General features: G+C 46.9%; 1 protein-coding gene across 1 annotated transcript in view; it reads right to left on the bottom strand.

The window, feature by feature from the left end:
* DNAlig4 (DNA ligase 4) overlaps nt 1-20,071 on the bottom strand; it is a 594,766-nt gene that overhangs the window by 361,279 nt on the left and 213,416 nt on the right. Inside the window, exon 7 of the mRNA XM_045745582.2 lies at nt 17,482-17,639. Within this exon, the coding sequence (XP_045601538.2) occupies nt 17,482-17,639 (158 nt within the window). The remainder of the gene's footprint in view (nt 1-17,481; nt 17,640-20,071) is intronic.

The raw sequence follows: 20,071 nt of genomic DNA, 5'->3' as shown, positions 1-20,071 counted from the left end.
CAACCGGACACAAAACATGATGCACCCCCGGCCTGACCAACCAAGCATCAACCACCCATGGACCCCTCCGGAACGCAGCAGTCTCATTCTTTGCCAGAAAAGAAGGAGACGGCTGCAAACGAACAAAACTATCACCACGACCAAAAGAGCAGAAACCCCTGCGCCGGAGGAGAGCATGAAGCTCCCCTACCCGACCCCCAGAGGCCAAAGCCAACAAGAAAAGTGCCTTGGAAAAACAATCCTGGACCGAAGGGGCCACAACGAAACGAAGAGATGAAAGGAAAGCGAGCACTCTGTCCAAAGACCAGGACGGCTCAGGCGACGCATGAGCAGGCCGGAGGTGAAACAATGCACGAGACAGCTTGCGAAACGGCGCAGACGTAACATCGATACCGAAAGCAAGCTGAAGCGGCTTCGCCAGCGCCGCACGATACGAAGCGACAGTGTTAGGCATAAGATGACGGTCCTGAAACAACCACGAGAGGAAGGACAAGACCACCCGAACAGACAAGGAGCTAACACGACGAAGACGCAAAAAGAAACGGAAGGACCGCCAGGAAACTACATACTGCCGCCGAGAAGAAGCCCTCAGGTGGGACACCAACAAGGAGGCCACCTGATCACCATAGAGATGATGATAGACTCGAGTCAAAAAAACCATACGCGAAGACTCGAGGAGAAGATCGAACCAGCTACGTGACGTACCGGCCCGATCTGCTGAAAGAGGCGGAGCCGCGGGAAAACCCTCGGGTTCGGACACCGAGCAACCAACGCCTGAAACCAAGGCTGGGCCGGCCACCAAGGGGCCAGAAGGACAACTCTCCCCCGGTAAGTCTCTAAGCGAGTCAGGACCTGGAGCAACAGCCGAACCGGGGGAAAGAGCTACAGGAACCCCCACCTCGACCAGTCGAGCCGAAAGGCATCGACCCCGACGCCCTCGCAATCGGGGAAGGGTGCCGCATAAACGGGAAGACGCCGCGGCCACGCCGACGCGAAAAGGTCCACCTCGGGGCGCCCGAACGTCTGGCAAAGCCAACGGAAGGACTCGTCGTCGACCGTCCACTCCGTGGAGAGGGGAACGAAGCGAGACAGGGCGTCGGCCAAGACGTTGGACACGCCCCGTACGTGAACCGCCAGGAGAGCCAAACCCCGAGAACTCAGCAGACGAGTCACCCGAAGCGACCAACCCCAAAGAGACAAGGACCGCATCGAACCCCCGCGGTTCAGGCAATGAACCACCGGAGAGCAGTCCGAATGGAGCCGAATTGTCGATCCGCGGGCCACCCGAATCCTCCCCAGAGCAAACCACACTGCCGCGCAATCCCCAGCCGAGAGACGACGCATCCGTGTACACATCGAGCGAGGGCTCGGGTAGGCGCCAAGGCACTGAACCCCGAAAAACCCGAAGAGGAAGCTGGTGACGCAGCAACCGACGCAAGTCCCCCGGGGGTCGAACTCTGCGATCGCGAGAGAGGCGGAAGGGGGAACCCCGAAGGAACCAGAACAGCCGTCGAAGCCAAACTCGACCCGGCGGGTAGACCACCATCGCGAAGTTCAGGCTCCCGCACAGCCCCTCAAGCAACCGCCGGGTGACCCGAGGGCCCTCCAGAAACAGACGAAGGCGGGACCGCAGCCGCAGGAGAGACTCCGGAGGGAGAGACAAGGAGGCGGTCCGAGAGTCCCACACGAGACCCAGCCAAGTCCGAACCTGAGAGGGAACCAGATGGGACTTCCTCCAGTTCACCAAGAACCCGAACCCGGCGAGCTGGGAAAGAACCAAATCCCTGGCTAGCAAGCAAGCTGACTGGCTGGGAGCCCAAACCAGCCAGTCGTCGAGGTAGGCCAACACCCGAACACCTAGGAGACGCAAACGAGCCACCACAACCCGTGTAAGGCGTGTGAACACGCGAGGTGCCAGGTTCAACCCGAACGGGAGACAACGAAAGCGGTAACTCAGACGCCCCACTACAAAACCGAGCCAGTCCCTGAACCGCGGATGAATCGGGACATGCCAATAAGCGTCCCGGAGGTCCAGGGACACCATCCAAGCACCCGGCTCCAAGAGGAGCCGAACCTGAGACAGCGTAGTCATCCGAAAGGAGGGGCAATGAACCCAGGGGTTCAGACGGGACAAGTCCAGAATGAACCGCAGGTCCGCGCAGTCCCGTTTCGGAACCGGAAACAGACGGGAAACCCATCTGAGGGACGACGTCGTTTCGACGACGCCCAAGCGTACCCACTCCAAGACGACTCGACAGAGCGCAGGGGGAAGAAGCCTGCCCCGCCAGCCCCGACCCCCCAAAGGGGGGAGGGGCCACCCAACGCCACCGCAGGCCGCGAGACACGACCCGAAAGGCCCACGAATCGTGGGACCGGGCGCGGGCGAACAGCGCAAGCCGCCCCCCCATCGCCCCGTCAAAGGGGCAAACCACGAAAGGGCCGGCGACCCTTACGAGACCCAGAACCCCGCACAGCGGGAACACCGCGCCGACCAGACGAGGGAGGGTCCGCAGGAGGAGCCAACCCCAAACCTGACACCAGAGGCCTACCACGACGAGAGGAACCCCGAGCCCTGGCACGACCTTTCCGGGAAGACCCACCCCGGGACCCCCGGAAAACCAACAAGTCCGACATCGGACGACAAGCCGCCGACGCAGCCTGAATAAACTGCGCCACGGCCGACTCCCCAAACAGGAGAGGACAAAAAGGTGAAGAACGCCTAAGAGCCAGAGCCCAAGCAGATTCCACGGAGGAACCCAGCACCGCCTGCCGACACGCGAGACGGGAAGCATAGAACAGGGAAACCGCATCCCGCAAAATCGGCGTGAACAGCTTCAACAAGGCAGCCGACGAACGCGCAGCCGAGGACAAGGTGCCGGACCCCGGGACGGACCCAAGCGTCCCCACATCCTCCACGAGCCAATCCGAAGACAGCTCCAGGAGGGAAAAGAACCGCAAGGCCGAACACAAAAGGCCCCGAGCGCGCAAGTCCTCCGCCACGAGCGCCGCCGAAAGGGAGGGAACCTGCACATGGAGCTGAATAACGCCCACATCGCGGGGAAGGGCAGGGGCAAACAAGCACTCATTCAGGTACTCAAGTTCACCCCCCAGGAAAACCTGAAGCACCGTGGAAGCTTCCCGCCACTCCAGCGTGCGGGAACGACAGAAGGAATGCCAGGAATCCAGACCAAACAAGGGGCAGTCTGCTAGCCAGGACGACTCCGGAACCTCGTAACGGAGCCAGAAAGGGAACGAAGTCCCAAACCTGAACGTGGACGGATCCATTTCCGAGGCATAATCCGGGTCACGCAGGAGGTAAGCTGCAAAGGCCGCTCGCACCACACCAGGTTGGATGCGATAAGCCGAAAACCTCCGGAAGGACGGAACCGACGTACCCGGGGGAACACGGAACCGTACCCGGGGAGGGGCCGACACCAAATCCAACTCGTACGCAGAGGGGGGGAAAGAAAACCCCACTCCTTGTAACAATAAGCCCCGCTCAGTGGGAAGAAAAACCCAGGCGGGGTCCAGCGGGGCCCAAGGCCCCCAAGTCAGCCCCTCCCCAGCCTCGAGGTCCGTCACCACAGGACCCGAGGCCGAGTCCTCTCCCCAAGCCCCGACCCCACAAGACAAGGACGGAGCAGCCGGAAAAGCTGGAGGAAGGGGGGCCCACTGGTCAGACCCTGAAGCTTCGGCCGGGAGACAAGACTCGAATGCCTCTGCCGCCCCCCGGAAGGGGCAACCCCCGAAGCTGCCCGAGTCTCGAGATCAAGTAACCCCTGCTCCGACCCCGAAACCCTCAGACGCTTCGGGGCCGGAAGCAGGGGCGTGGGACCAGAACGAACAGAAGGGGAAGGACGAGGAGGTGCGGACTGAACCAGAATCGAAGCGACCCCCACCCCCAAGTCCGGGTCTCGAAAAGCAAAGCGGGGCAGCCCCGGGGCATCCGGGGAAGCAATCAACCGAGCGCGTTGCAACAGACGAAACCTAGACTGCAACGCACGTGCCGCCTGTACCCGAATAGAATCATCAGAGGATTGGGTAAATTGAGTCACAAGCAAGCAGCAACACTCACAGGACTCAGGGTCGAAAGTATCACCGACCCAACAGGCAGCGTGGCAGAGGCAAAAACAATGAGGGTCACCCTGAGACAAGGGGACCGAGCAACCCTCAAACTCGCACACAGCGAGTGGGGACTCCGGGGTCACATCCATCGGACCCACGCGCCCCCTAGGGGATTCCCAGGGTCCTGAGCGTTTACTTTAAGAGGACTCGCGCTCAGGTAGTCCCAGGCAGGGTGCTGCAAACCAGCGCCCAAAACTACCAAGCAAACTTCTAAAGCTGAACCCCAGGAACGTGTACACTCACATGGACCTAGCAGGGGGCGCCACCGAGGAGAACAGTGGAAGGGCAAAAACAAACTGAATAAAATGACAGAACCCCCCACCAGGCAAAAACAAAAAGAAAAACAAAACCCCACAAGAGGACAGCGAACCCCAAGGAACAGAGCCGGCCGCGATGTCGGGAAATACAAGCTGAGCAGCACCCTGCGCCCCTACCAGTGCAAACTGCCTCTTACCTGCCGGTAACAAGGGAGAACAGAACACCCAAGAGCCCAACAGGCGGCCGAAAAACCGAAAGGTAAAACGGACCAGCAGAGGCAGACCCCGAGGAGCCTGTGGAAGGCGGCCCCAAGCCCCAAGGGCAGTACTTACAGGGCACCTAGGGAAGGCAGCCCTAGGCGCATGCAGCCCGAGTACTGAAGATAACTCCTGGCTCTCGCACCCACAAAACTAACACCACACTCAAAGCACAGTGCAGTAGCGACACCGGAGCCAGAGCACACGACCATCGCCTATAGCATCAGCCTCAAGAACTGAGGTGTGGGTAGCCGGCGCGGGGGAGCTGCGCAGACAGCGGCGCGGCAATGTGTGACGTCACACTAATTTGCTTGTTTTCGGTTGGGGAGTTCTATCCACTAGTTCGGTATTAGGTAGCAATTTTAACCAGAATAGGGGTTTGTTTTGGGGCGCTTACCTTTCTTGGTGCCTGTTCCGGTCGATGGCAGACATAGAATGCTTCCAACTACACGGGGGCTTCTATAGGCCATTGCTCCCCTTGCCTCTCTGAGGGGGCCCGGTTCTGGCCGTGGTCCCCGGTAGGCCTAAGAACTCCATACACATGACTGATGCCAAAGTCTGACATTAGCATATCAGCCTGGGATAGCTCCGGGGAGCCGACGGGGCTCCCCCCAGAAAATACACAAAGTATGTTTGGGGGTGTGGCGAGCGTGTGGCAGTGGGTTCCCTTTAGCCGTTGATATATCCAACACGTGGGAAATACAGTGGTACCTCGCATAACGAATTTAATCCGTTCCATGTTCGTCATGTGAAACGGACGTCATACAAAACGAGTGTGCCCCATGTAACCAGTGTGATGCACTGTGTTTATTGTGAAATTCCCCCAGTGTGCATTACATCAAATGTTCTCCAAAATATAATTTTTCTTTGCAAAATGATAAATTACCATCCCTGAACATGTCTATGTAAAAATAATTACCAAATTCCACTTACTTTGGGTGTAAGGGCGTGGACAAGGTGCGCTGTGACGTCATCAGGAGTTGGTCGCCCGTGTGTGAAGCTCCCAGACACGGTCGCGCAGGCCATTCAAGCACTGCGAGTTGCCACAAATATATTTTCAAATATTTTTTCTATGCATTTCCAATGCGGTTTTATTTGTTTTTTTGTCGTATATGATGCATATTTGTGACCTTTACAATATGTATACAGTAGAATGTTCATAATTTTCCATGAAACTGTGATACATGTGTCAGTAATGTGTCCACAATAAATGTTTAGTCACAATATTACGTGGTAAAAATTCACTAAAATTACAATATGTACAGTTTCACATACTATTTACACAGTAACACACAGTATTACACACTCAGTACTTTGGAGGCGCGTAATAGTCAACGAAGTAGTCCATGGTACACAGCGCGACTTTGCTCTCCTTGCACCAGCTACAGATAGATTTTCGTTTCCTGTTTCATCGTTCTGTGTGCTTGCAAATAACGCACATGTGTGCACCCTTGGCTTTAGTACTTGTAGGTGGTATGTAGCCAAGCTTGTAAAGCATAAGGTAGTATTGAAACGATTATAGGAAAAGCTCAATTTGTAAGGTAGTCTTGAAAACATCGCTTTGTAAGGTCCCACACAGGAAGAGATTCAGCTAGCCTCAAAGAGTGTCCATCAGTCAGGAAGAGATTCAGGTATTCTTGAAAATATCAATGAACAACACCACCATGGAAGCCACTAACACTGTACATCTATGCTACTTGTATCAGATGCGTCATCATTGAACGCAGAAAACGATTCATCTATGTATCATCTATATAAATTGGAGATGGCAAGGGTGGGGCTCAGAGCTACAACTGGATACGCTCGCTGTATCATCCTCATAGGTGCTGCATCACTGGCATCCGACCGTTGTGTTACGCCCTTATTGCGCCTAGCTTCACCAATGTTATGACCTTTATGTTCTTCAAACAATAGGGGTCTGAATTGCACCGACTGAGCACAGTCTTTCAACACCGTGTGGGACAGGTGTTTGAGAGCCAGAGGCACATGTGCTACAAATGGTTGCTCACCAGTACTAACCCAGCCAGCAGCCCTTGTCTTTCATATTCGTTATAACAAAAGGTTCGTTCAGTGTTTGTCGGGTAGGCTGCTCCATTATGACAATCTTTCTTTGTTTCAAATGTGTTCCATTTGTTTTGTATTTGTCACTTACGTCTCAATAATGGAGCAGCCTACCCGACAAACATTGAACGAACCTTTATGGCATTTGTCCATTTTTTCAAATTGTTTCAATAGTTCTTTTATTTTTCGTTTTTTTTTATTTAAGAAACATGGAGCAGCCGACCTGTAGACCACGGAACGAACCTTTTTGACATTTGTACTGGTTTTCAAAATTCTTCATTTTTTTTATTATTTACGTTTTTTGTATGTAAGAAACATGGAGCAGCCTACCTGCCGACCACCGAACGAACCTTTTGCTATAAGACAAATGAAAAATAAATATTGAACACATTTGAAGAAAGGAAAATGTCATAATGGTTTATTCAGTGTATGTAAGATAGGCTTCTCCATTATTGAGACGTAAATGAAAATTACAAAACAAATGGAACACATTTGAAACAAAGAAAGATTGTTATAATGGAGCAGCCTACCTGCCAAACACCGAACGAACCTTTTTGACATTTGTTGTATATCAGACATTTCATTTCTTTTTTCCTACAAAAACGTCAATGCTTTGCAACATCTCGGCAGTCACCCTTTTATATCCCAGCATCATTAGCATCTTTAAACAAGAACAACATAATTTATGTGCATGGTCGGAGGCGTCTAAGAATGTGCAAGAAGCAGCGCGACCCCACCATGTGGTGTTGACGTTACTCAAACCAGCGTTCGTCATACAGGACGATTTGACACTGATCGGGCCGTTCGTTACCCAAAATGTTCGTCTTTTGGGGCGATCGTTATGCGAGGTATCACTGTATTTGTATGTGTTATGTATATGTCTGTGTAGGGAATTTTACTGCGATCACTGTCATACAAATTATAAAATGTTTCAACAAGTATAAACATGACAAACATCAAACGAACGAAAACAATGCGTTCGTTTCTGCCGCAAACGCATACTGAGCGACGTGGTTCTATATTTGGCGCTTCTCTTACACATGCTTTGTACCAATGTTATACAGTTCATCTTATAGAAAATTTTATTGCGAACACATTGGTATAAAAAAGAAATACGTACATAGAAAAGTAGGGTCAGGAAACGTATAAACTTTCCAAGCATGATTTCCCCTGTGTTTTCGCCAGTGTGCTCGCGGCTAACTACTCTCCACTTCACACACTCTTGAGGGTGGGCAATTACCTATATAAAACATTCATATGCATATGTCCGTGTAGAGAATTTTATTGCGATTCCAATGATACCAAAATTAGCGATGTAGGACAACTGTAGGCTTCGCAACCATTAAGAAAGTGGAAACATTTTGTTGCTGTTTGGCGCTCTCGACGAGTGATCTGCATAGTTTTTTATTTGGTGTTGATACTCCTTATGCTTGGGCGGCAATTTATAGGTATGCTCTTATAGACAATTTCATTGCGAACACAGTGATACCAAATTTAAATACGTGCGCCTTCAATTATTGTCAGGACAGTCAAAAGAGTGTACACTTTTTCGGTCTTACCTCGTAGGCGCGCGAAGTGCCGAAAGCATCTGGGGTATTGTTTTGTTTTGAGCGCCGAGAGCGCGAAAGTGTTAAGAAGCACATCAACAAACTGGAAAAGGTGCAAAGACATGCTACTAAGTGGCTCCCAGAACTGAAGGGTAAGAGCTACGAGGAGAGGTTAGAAGCATTAAACATGCCAAAACTAGAAGACAGAAGAAAAAGAGGTGATATGATCACTACATACAAAACAGTAACAGGAATTGATAAAATCGACAGGGAAGATTTCCTGAGACCTGGCACTTCAAGAACAAGAGGTCATAGATTTAAACTAGCTAAACACAGATGCCGAAGAAATATAAGAAAATTCACCTTCGCAAATAGAGTGGTAGACGGTTGGAACAAGTTAAGTGAGAAGGTGGTGGAGGCCAAGACCGTCAGTAGTTTCAAAGCGTTATATGACAAAGAGTGCTGGGAAGACGGGACACCACGAGCGTAGCTCTCATCCTGTAACTACACTTAGGTAATTACACTTAGGTAATTACACATGTGTGTATACACATGTGCACACACACAATTTACTCAGTTTCTATGATCGAGCCACAGAGATATTACAGGAAAGAGATGGTTGGGTTGACTGCATCTATCTGGACCTAAAAAAGGCTTTCGACAGAGTTCCACATAAGAGGTTGTTCTGGAAACTGGAAAATATTGGAGGGGTGACAGGTAAGCTTCTATCATGGATGAAAAATATTCTGACTGATAGAAAAATGAGGGCAGTAATCAGAGGCAATGTATCGGAATGGAGAAATGTCACAAGTGGAGTACCACAGGGTTCAGTTCTTGCACCAGTGATGTTTATTGTGTACATAAATGATCTACCAGTTGGTATACAGAATTATATGAACATGTTTGCTGATGATGCTAAGATAATAGGAAGGATAAGAAATTTAGATGATTGTCATGCCCTTCAAGAAGACCTGGACAAAATAAGTATATGGAGCACCACCTGGCAAATGGAATTTAATGTTAATAAATGTCATGTTATGGAATGTGGAATAGGAGAACATAGACCCCATACAACCTATATATTATGTGAGAAATCTTTAAAGAATTCTGATAAAGAAAGAGATCTAGGGGTGGTTCTAGATAGAAAACTATCACCTGAGGACCACATAAAGAATATTGTGCAAGGAGCCTATGCGATGCTTTCTAACTTCAGAATTGCATTTAAATACATGGATGGCGATATACTAAAGAAATTATTCATGACTTTTGTTAGGCCAAAGCTAGAATATGCAGCTGTTGTGTGGTGCCCATATCTTAAGAAGCACATCAACAAACTGGAAAAGGTGCAAAGACATGCTACTAAGTGGCTCCCAGAACTGAAGGGCAAGAGCTACGAGGAGAGGTTGGAAGCATTAAACATGCCAAAACTAGAAGACAGAAGAAAAAGAGGTGATATGATCACTACATACAAAATAGTAACAGGAATTGATAAAATCGACAGGGAAGATTTCCTGAGACCTGGCACTTCAAGAACAAGAGGTCATAGATTTAAACTAGCTAAACACAGATGCCGAAGAAATATAAGAAAATTCACCTTCGCAAATAGAGTGGTAGACGGTTGGAACAAGTTAAGTGAGAAGGTGGTGGAGGCCAAGACTGTCAGTAGTTTCAAAGCGTTATATGACAAAGAGTGCTGGGAAGACGGGACACCACGAGCGTAACTCTCATCCTGTAACTACACTTAGGTAATTACACTTAGGTAATTACACAGCGTACACATGTACATGCATACACACACATACTTTTTAAAAGAAAAGTACAAGTCGCCGACCAGTGGGCACAGAGCACCACGCCGGCCAGGCAAAGAAGGCACAAAACTGCATCAAAAGACCCACCTCGACAGCAAAACTTCAAAGTCCCAGCACGACCACAACATGTGCCAAGACCCAAAAAGATCAGTCTGCAAGCCAGGAAGACCCCGGAACCCCAGAAGGCAGAACCGGGTCACACGAGGAAACAAAGACCCCTGAACCCACAAAGGGGACCCAAAAGGAAGAAACCTACGGAACGAAACCAAAGAACCTAAAGGAACCCAGAATCGAACCAGGGGAGCCCAAACCATCACATTTGCCGGCGGAGAACACCACAGAAAGGCAAAGCACAGCCCCCAGACAGAACCTCCTGGGAAAACGGTCATAACAGACCGAAAACCGAGAGACAAGGTGTGGGAGCAAGCATACCAGCCAGGGAACACTGAGCCCAAACCCAAAGGCCCAGACCCAAAACAGACAAAATGGAAAACCCCTGTGTAAAATCAACACCCAAACATTCCCAGAGGAACAGGCAGAAAAGAAACACCAGAAAAGCAAAGAAACGACAACAGGAGAATAAAAAACCCTGAAAAAAGGTGAAAACTCACCCAAAAAGCTTGCACGCACACCCAGTCGCATGTAAACAAACCGCAATGCCGCCCTGGTGGCCACGCTGGGAAACCGGCAGACGAAAATGGTCGCCAGCAGGGGCTATGACTGATGCTAAAGATACAAAAACACGCCAGCAAAAGTGGGAAGCAAGCAGACTGGATGGGCGAAAAACGCCGCCCAAAAGAAGAAAAACCCAGGCAGGGGCAAACCGCCCCAAAACTGCTAGCAGGCATCCCCCACAGCCCTGGGAACCAACAACAGAGGCCCCGGGCAGAGCCGTCCTCCAAGCCCTCCGCCCTTAAAGAAAAGCAAGAGTCCATGGGAAAAGCAGCAAGAAAGGGCCCCTGGTAAGACCTTGGCCTTGGCAGGAGGAACCGGCTTGAAAAACCTCCATCCCCTAACCTGCACAGGGCAGCCCCCGAAGACTGCCCGAGTCTCGGCCCCAACTAAACCCCTACCCGACCCTGAAACCCACAGACAGGCCGGAGCAGGGAACAGGGAGGGAAAGAGGCAAACAGCACCTAACCAAACGGGGCGGCCCCGGGGCATCCGAGTGGGAAACCAACCTAGCATGTTGCAGCAACCTAACCTAGCTTGCAACACGGATGCCACCTGTACTCTGAACAGTAATAACATCAGGAGAGTACTGGAGAACAAGCAGAGAATCTCTCGCAAGACTCCGGGTCAAGGTGTCAGTGACCCAACAGGCAGCATGACGGAGGTAAAAGTGGCGACTGTCACCCGGAGACAAGGGCACAGCAACCAACGATCCCGTACAAGACAGGTTGGAACCCGGAAGACACATTCAATGGTCCCCCGAGCCCAGACAGGGGTTTCCAGGGTCTGACTGCTACGGGAAGCCCGGGCAAGGTGTTGCTAACCGGTTAAGAAACCCAAACATAACAAGAGGGTAGAGGATAGCACTGAAAACCCCTGCGACATGTACAATCACGGGGGCCTAGCAGAGCGCCGCCAAACAGTACCAGTGGAACTATAGCCACACTGGGCAGACCCCACCAGGCATGAAAATAAAAACAAAAGAAAAACCCTGCAAAAGTACACCGTCTCCAGAGGCAACAGGAACTGGCCGCCGCTTAGGTGGCAGGCTGTGCAACACCTTGACGCCCTAACCAGCACAATACCGATCCCTACCCAGGGCCAAACAAGGGCCCCAAGTCCCAGCAGGCCCCTAGGGCGAGGCAAATGCCGAGCAGCAAGAACCCCTACGGGAGCGGTTCCCGAATGCCCCAGGGAAGATAACCCTGACACGCAGGGGCAGTACTCACAGAGTGCCTTGGGAAGGAAGCCCCTAAGCGCATGCAGACCCGGCACTGATGAGATACTCCTGGCCACCGCACACAACACAAAGACAGTAGAGAACGCCACACAAGGCAAACACTGCCAGTAATTTGAGGCCAGAGAAGCGTCTATCCCGGTTGACACTAACTTACGAACTGAAGGCAGCCAGCGCGGTGAGGTCTTGGGCCCCCCCTCCCTCTCTCGGGGAGGGAAGGGCTGCGCGGGCGTATGGCACGGCATTAAATTGTGATAATTGCTTGTTTGTTTGTTTCCTTGGGATTGTAGGGAATTTCTACCTCTCTTCAGTTTTTTTTTTAGTTACTTACCATGTGGGTTTTTTTTTGTTATGCCTACCTTTCTGGGTGCCTAACCCCGGTCGATGGCAGATAAGGAAAACCTCCAACCACAAAGGGGTTTTCTAGGGCCATTGCTCCCTGAAACCTCTCTGAAGGGGCCAGGTTCTGGTGCTGGTCCCTGATAGGTCTGAACTCCATAGCTAATGTCCCGGTCTAATATAACATACATTAGCCAATAAGCTCCAGAGAGCCGTAAGGGCTTCCCACAGAAAAGAATCGATTTTTTTTTCGTTTCTGCTCTCATTTAGACGTTTTGCCTCTACGAGGTTCAGTTTAAGCTTCTCTCTGTCTTCTCTTGAAAGATCTCGTCTTAACGACCATACTTTCCCATCCTCATCACTTAGTAATTTTCTAACATTCCTTAGTACTTCTTCCATCTGTTCGGCACCGTTCAGGGTGATCCTCAGAGGTCGATCTTTCTCTTTTACGTACCAGCCTATTCTACTGTAGTCACACACATTCTCTATGGTAGTAAGACCTTCCACGAGGCCAACAATTTTATCTACTACTTTCGCTTCTTCTACAGCTCTTTCTGACCTAGATGTTATCTCCTTTTCTTTGCTACCAAAAATAATCAGAGACTTACTCCGATTAACTGTGTTTTGCACCAACTTCGGGTTAGATGCCAATTTCTTTCCAACTTCCAGCCTAATTTTCTTTTTTTTCTTTTTTCTTTTTTTGAGATATATACAAGAGTTGTTACATTCTTGTACAGCCACTAGTACGCGTAGCGTTTCGGGCAGGTCCCTGGAATACGATCCCCTGCCGCGAAGAATCGTTTTTTCATCCAAGTACACATTTTACTGTTGCGTTAAACAGAGGCTACAGTTAAGGAATTGCGCCCAGTAAATCCTCCCCGGCCAGGATACGAACCCATGACATAGTGCTCGCGGAACGCCAGGCGAGTGTCTTACCACTACACCACGGAGACTGCTTTATCTTATAAATGTTTATCTTATCCTGGTTGCTACAGTGTTTGGCTTCCTTTACTGCTTCTTCAGTTTTTTCCTTCTTCTTGGCCACTTGTGCATAAGTGAGTTGCATATCTTTCTTGAACTGTTTTATTTCCTGTGTAACTTCCTCCATCTGTACTGACAAAAGCTGGTTTTCCTGTTGAATTTCCTTACCAAATCTATTGTAGCCATTTATGTTTAAATTTGCTTTAACTTCTTCCAAAGCTATTTTTAAATGTTTGTTTTCCTCTTCCATGGTTTTGCAATTTGTTTCCAATTGATTCTTGTCCTTGCACAAGTCTTTCACTAACCCCTCAAGACCTAAAACTTTGCTACTCAAATGATCATTACTTTCTTTCAATTTACTTATTATTTCTAAAGAGAGTTCACTATAATATCTAATTTTGCCAACTTGTTTTTAGACTGTTACAATGCTTTCTTAATTGAATCCCCAAAAATCAAGCACTGTTTTGTTTTTCTTCTTTCTGGCAGCCATCTTGAATGTTGTTGTCTGCACTGTACCACTAGGGCAACTTTTTCTAATCCAATTTTTTCACTTCCCTTAGCACATTTGTGTTATCTCACCTATTTTTCAAAAGCACTCGACATTTATGTTCCTTGGGACACCACTCACTATTATTAACCTGTACTACAATACTTAGGATTGTTGAAATATGCTGGAGCTCCTTCGATGCATTTGTTGACTTTAGGGGTGTCACCTTTTTGTATTACTGAGTGTGTAATTCAATGTTTTTACTTTGTAGTGTGTGAAACTGTACATATTGTAATTTATGTTTAATTTTTAACAAGTAATATTGCGACAAAAAACAATTATTGTGGACACATTACTGACACCTGTATCACAGTGCCATGAAACATTATGAATGTTCTACTGTATACATATTGTAAAGGACACAAATATGCATCATATACGATAAAAAAAAAAAAAAAAAAAACGCATTAGAAATACACAGAACAAATAACTGAAAACATATTTATGGCAACACGCAGTGCTTAACCACTTAACTGCACCAACCGAGTATTCTTGGTCGGCGGAAAACTGCGCCAACCGAGAAAACTCTTTTTGATTTTTCGGTATCAATTCTAAATGTGTACGAGGTTGGTTGTGTACGAAATGGACTCTTAGGACCTCCAGTGAGAGGCAACCATCTTGGAAAAAATTCCCAGAATGCCCTAGGGCTGCTGGCTTGGTTAGTACTGAATGAGCAACCATGGGTGGCGCACGCGCCTCTGGCTCCCAAACACCTGTCCGACGCGGTGTTGAAAGAAAACGCTCTGTCGGTGAAATTCAAACCTTATTGTTTGAAGAACATAAGGGTCATAATATTGGTGAAGCTAGTCACAATAAGGACCTAACACAAAAGTCAGATGCAAGTGATACAGCACCTATGAGGATGATACAGAGAGTGTATCTAGTTGTAGCTCTGAGCGTCACCCTTGCAATCCTATGCTATCTACAATTTATTTAGATGATACATAGATGAATCGTTTTCTGCGTTCAGTGATGATGCATTTGATACAAATAGCATAGATGAACAGTGTTAGTGGCTTCCATGGTGGTGTTTTCTATAGATATTTTCAAGAATACCCGAATCTCTAACTAACTGACGGACACTCTTTGAGGCTAGCTGAATCTCTTCCTGTGTGGGACCTTACAAAGCGATCTTTTCAAGACTACCTTACAAATTGAGCTTTTCCTATAATCGTTTCAATACTACCTTATGCTTTACAAGCTTGGCTACATACAACCTACAGGTACTAGAGCCAAGGATGTACGTGAGTGCGTTATTTGCAAGCACACATGAAGAAACATACACATGAAGATTTGCAAGCATGAATGAAGAAACATAAAGGGAAAATTTATCTGTACCTGGTGCACTGAGAGCGAAGTCACGCTGTGTACCATGGGCTACTTCGTTGATTATTACTCACTTCCGAAGTACTGAGTGTGTAATACAGTGTGTTACTGTGTAAATATTGTGTGAAACTGTACATATCATAATTTTAGTGAATTTTTAACAGGTAATATTGCGACAATAAACATTTATTGTGGACACATTATTTACACATGTATCACAGTTCCATGGAACATTATGAACATTCTACTGTAGACATATTGTAAAGGGCACAAATATGCATCATATACGATAAAAAAAAAAAATAAAACCGCATTGGAAATACATAAAACAAATAACTGAAAATATATTTGTGGCAACACCCGGTGCTTGAATGGCCCGCGCGACTGTGTCTGGGCGATTCACGCATGGGCAACCAGGCCCTGATGACGTCACAGCGCACCTTATCAACATCCCCACAGCCAAAGTAGGTGGAATTTGGTATTTATTTTTACATAGACATGTTCAGGGAAGGGAATTTATCATTTTAAGAAGAAAAAAGAATTTTTTGGGAACACTTTATTTCATGCGCACTGGGGGAATTTCACAATAAACTCTGCGCAGCACGGTAGTTAAATGACCCGGGCGACCGTGTTTGTGAGTTTCACACATAGACGACCAGCCCCTGATAACGTCACAGTGCACCTTGTCCATGTCCTCACGGTCAAAGTAAGTGGAATTTGACATTTGTTTTTACATAGACATGTTCAGGGAAGGGAATTCATCATTTTAATAAGAAAAATCATTTTTGGGGAACACTTGATTTCATGCACACAGGGGGAATTTCACAATAAACTCAGCACACACAGTGGTTAATATAAGCTAGCATGTAGGCAACTGGTAAATATCTAGAATCTCGCAAAACTGAGTACAGTATCTCATATATACTAAACTTCTAAATACAGTGGTACCTCGCATAACAATCGCCCCACAAGGCGAACATTTTGGGTAACGACCGGCCCGATCGGCGACAAATCGTCCCGTATGGAGAACGCTCGTTTGAGTAACGTCAACACTACATGGTGTGGTCGCACTGCTTCTTGCACATTCTTAGACGTCTCCGATGGAAATATATTATGTTGTTCTTGTTTAAGATGCTAATGATGCTGGGATATAAAGTGGTGACTGCTGAGATGTTGCAAAGTATTGATGTTTTTGTAAAAAAAGGAAATGAAATTTTCTAAAAAAAAAAAAACATACGTCAAAAAAGTTCGTTCGGTGTTCGGCAGGTAGGCTGCTCCATTATAACACTCTTTGTTTCAAATGTGTTCAAATGTGTTTTGTATTTGTCATTTACGTCTCGATAATGGAGCAGCCTACCGTACATACACTGCACAAACCTTTATGACATTTTCCTTTCTTCAAATTTGTTCAATATTTATTTTTCGTTTGTCTTATAGCAAAAGGTTCGTTTGGGGGTCGGCAGGGAGGCTGCTCCATGTTTCATACATAAAAAAAAAAATAATAAAAAAAAAAATGAAGAATTTTGAAAATCAGAACCATTATCAAAAGGTTCGTTCGGTTGTCTATAGGTAGGCTGCTCCATGTTTCTTAAATAAAAAGAAAATGAAAAATAAAAAAAAAGTTGAAACAATTTGAAAAAGGGTCAAATACCATAAAGGTTTGTTCAGTGTTTGTCAGGTACGCTGCTCCATTATTGAGACATAAATGCAAAATACAAAACATATGTAACACATTTGAAAACAAAGAAAGATTATTATAATGGAGCAGCCTTCTCGTCAAGCACTGAACAAACCTTTATGGCATTTGTCTATTTTCCAGATTGTTTCAACTGGTTTTTTATTTTTTGTTTTTTTATTTAAAAAACATGGAGCAGCCTACCTGTAGACAACCGAACGAACCTTTTTGACATTTGTTCTGGTTTTCAAAATTCTTCATTTTTGTTTTTATTTTTGTTTTGTTTTTATGTAAGAAATATGGAGAAGCCTACCTGCCAAACACCGAACGAACCTTTTGCTATAAGACAAATGAAAAATAAATATTGAGCAAATTTGAAGAAAGAAAAATGTCATAAAGGTTTGTGCAGTGTATGTACGGTAGGCTGCTTCATTATTTAAAACATCGCATATCATATTGATGTTTTTCGGTGGTAGAACGGATTAATTTGATTACCATTAATGTCAATGGGAACATTCGTTTTGTATAACGTCCATTTCACATGACGACGACGGCGCCGGAACGGATTAAATTCGTTATTCGAGGTACCACTGTATAATTAAACAAAGTTATTTTTCAAGCAGTTGCACCTGTTATTGTAAAAATTACCTTTGCTAACAATTCTGTTGTGTATTTTGCTCCAGCCCACCATCTCTCCATCTAGTATGACTTCCTTCACATGAGCAGGAAACAATGGATGGAGGTGTGGTGTGAAAAGACCACAGTCCCTATCACCACCAAAATTATTTGTAAAATCAAAACCATTTCTGAAATAAAGATAAATAAATAAATAAACACATACATCATACCACTACAGATGGACAAAATATAACACCAGTATGTCCAGAGACAAGAAACCAAATGGATTCCTGAACTAAGAAAGATGAATTATGAAGCATGATTGAGAACGGTGGAAAAGGCTACTGTGAAAGACAAGAGAAAAAGAAGTACAGTAGTATGATAACAGTTGACTCCAGATACTAAACAACATGTACAATATTATACAATAGGACTTATATATCAACATAGTAAAAAACCAAACACTGATTGTAATAAACCAGTGTTGAATGTAATGAAATGCCAGTTTCTGGGCAAGTCCTGGAGACTTCCCGAAGAAATCTCTCTAATATAGTGCCTGCTGGATACCTACTTAGGGTTCTGGGAGTTCTTCTACTCCCCATGCCCGGCCCGAGGCCAGGCTTGACTTGTGAGTTTAGTCCACCAGGCTGTTGCTTGGAGCGGCCTGCAGGCCCACATATCCACCACAGCCCGGTTGGTTCGGCACTCCTTGGAGAAATTTATCTAGTTTTCTCTTGAAGATGTCCATGGTTGTTCCGGCAATATTTCAAATAACTCGCTGGGAGGATGTTGAACAACCGTGGACCTCTGATGTTTACACAGTGTCCTCAGATTGTGCCTGGGGCACCCCCTGCTCTTCACTAGTTCTATTCTGCATTTTCTTCCATATCTTTCACTCAGTATCCACTCAATTTAACGGCCTCTTTTATACCGATCTGCCAGTAATAACGACCGGTTTGGGAGACCGGTATCTAGAGCCTCATATACCGGTCTGGTGGTCGATATTACTGAAGGACGGTATTGGGTTTGTTTTGGCATCAGGGGGTCCTCACATGACAAGCATGCCGCCTACCTCTATCATCCCCTCCCTCACCCTCTCTGAACCTCTCCCCCCACTCTCTCACTCCTGCTCTCCCCCACACCATCACTTCCTGCCTCCCTTCCCCTCCTCCCCCTTCCCCCAAGACCGTTCTGGGATATGGCTCAGTAGATTGCCAGCCAGCCTGAGACAACCTGGAGAATCTCCATTTAATACAATAAAGCATTCATGAAACAAGTATTTTATAACTATCTATTACCTTAATAATATTACTAAACAAAATATGTAACCAAAAATATATATGATGATGAACATCCTAAATTTAAGAAACAAATCTGGTTAACTGGGTCAAGTGTGTTAGGCTTATCAGAGTGAGCCAGTCCCTTCCCCATCACCGACACCCCTCCCCCACCCGCCCCCCTACATCCCCATACACACACACACACACAAAGGGACCGACAAGAATGAGAGGAGGGGATGAACCAGCCTTGCTTGATCTGATATTTACCCTAAATGAGTCGGATATAAGGGAAGTTAAGTTGGAAGCCCCATTGGGAATGAGTGATCATAGTGTATTGAGCTTTGAGTACCTGGTTGAGCTGGGAATTATCACCCCCAAAAAAGAACTGGGAAACAAAGGGCTGGCGTATCGAAAGGGAAACTATGAGGAGATGAATAAATTCCTATGGGATATACATTGGGACACAGAACTCGGAACCAAGTCTATACAAGACATGATGGACTATGTCACCCAAAAATGTCAGGAAGATGTAAGCAGGTTTGTCCCAGCCCGACAGGAAAAAACAGAGAAGCAAAGGAAGAATCCGTGGTTTAAAAAGGAATGTATGAAAGCAAAGGAGCTGAACAAAAGGGCATGGATTTACTTTCATAATAACAGAACACCAGAAAGTAGAGAGAGATACCAGAGAACCAGGAACGAGTATGTCAGTGTGAGAAGAGCAGCTGAGAAAAGGTATGAAAATGATATAGCTAATAAAGTCAAGACCGAACCAAAGCTACTACACAGTCACATCAGGAGGAAGACAACAGTGAAGGAACAGGTGATGAAACTTAGGGTGGGCGAGGACAGGTACACAGAGAATGACAAAGAGGTTTGTGAAGAACTCAACAAAAGGTTCCAAGAGGTCTTTACAATAGAACAGGGAGATGTCACGGCGCTAGAAGAGGTGGCAGCAAACCAGGTGACCTTGGATAGGTTCGAAATTACAAGAGATGAGGTCAAGAAGCACCTATTGGAGCTGGATGTGAGAAAAGCTGTTGGGCCGGACGGAATCTCGCCATGGATATTGAAAGAGTGTGCAGGAGCACTTTGCTTACCACTCTCCATAGTGTCACGAAGGTCACTGGAAATGGCGGACCTACCAGAAATATGGAAGACTGCTAATGTAGTACCAATATACAAAAAGGGTGACAGACAAGAGGCACTGAACTACAGGCCAGTGTCCTTAACTTGTATACCATGCAAGGTGATGGAGAAGATTGTGAGAAAAAACCTAGTAACACATCTGGAGAGAAGAGACTTCGTGACAACCCATCAACATGGGTTCAGGGAGGGTAAAT

Source organism: Procambarus clarkii, chromosome 16, assembly GCF_040958095.1.
Source record: "Procambarus clarkii isolate CNS0578487 chromosome 16, FALCON_Pclarkii_2.0, whole genome shotgun sequence".
NCBI lineage: Eukaryota > Metazoa > Arthropoda > Malacostraca > Decapoda > Cambaridae > Procambarus > Procambarus clarkii.
Note: the sequence above shows the minus strand (reverse complement) of the source record. Positions and strands in the feature narration are given on the sequence as shown.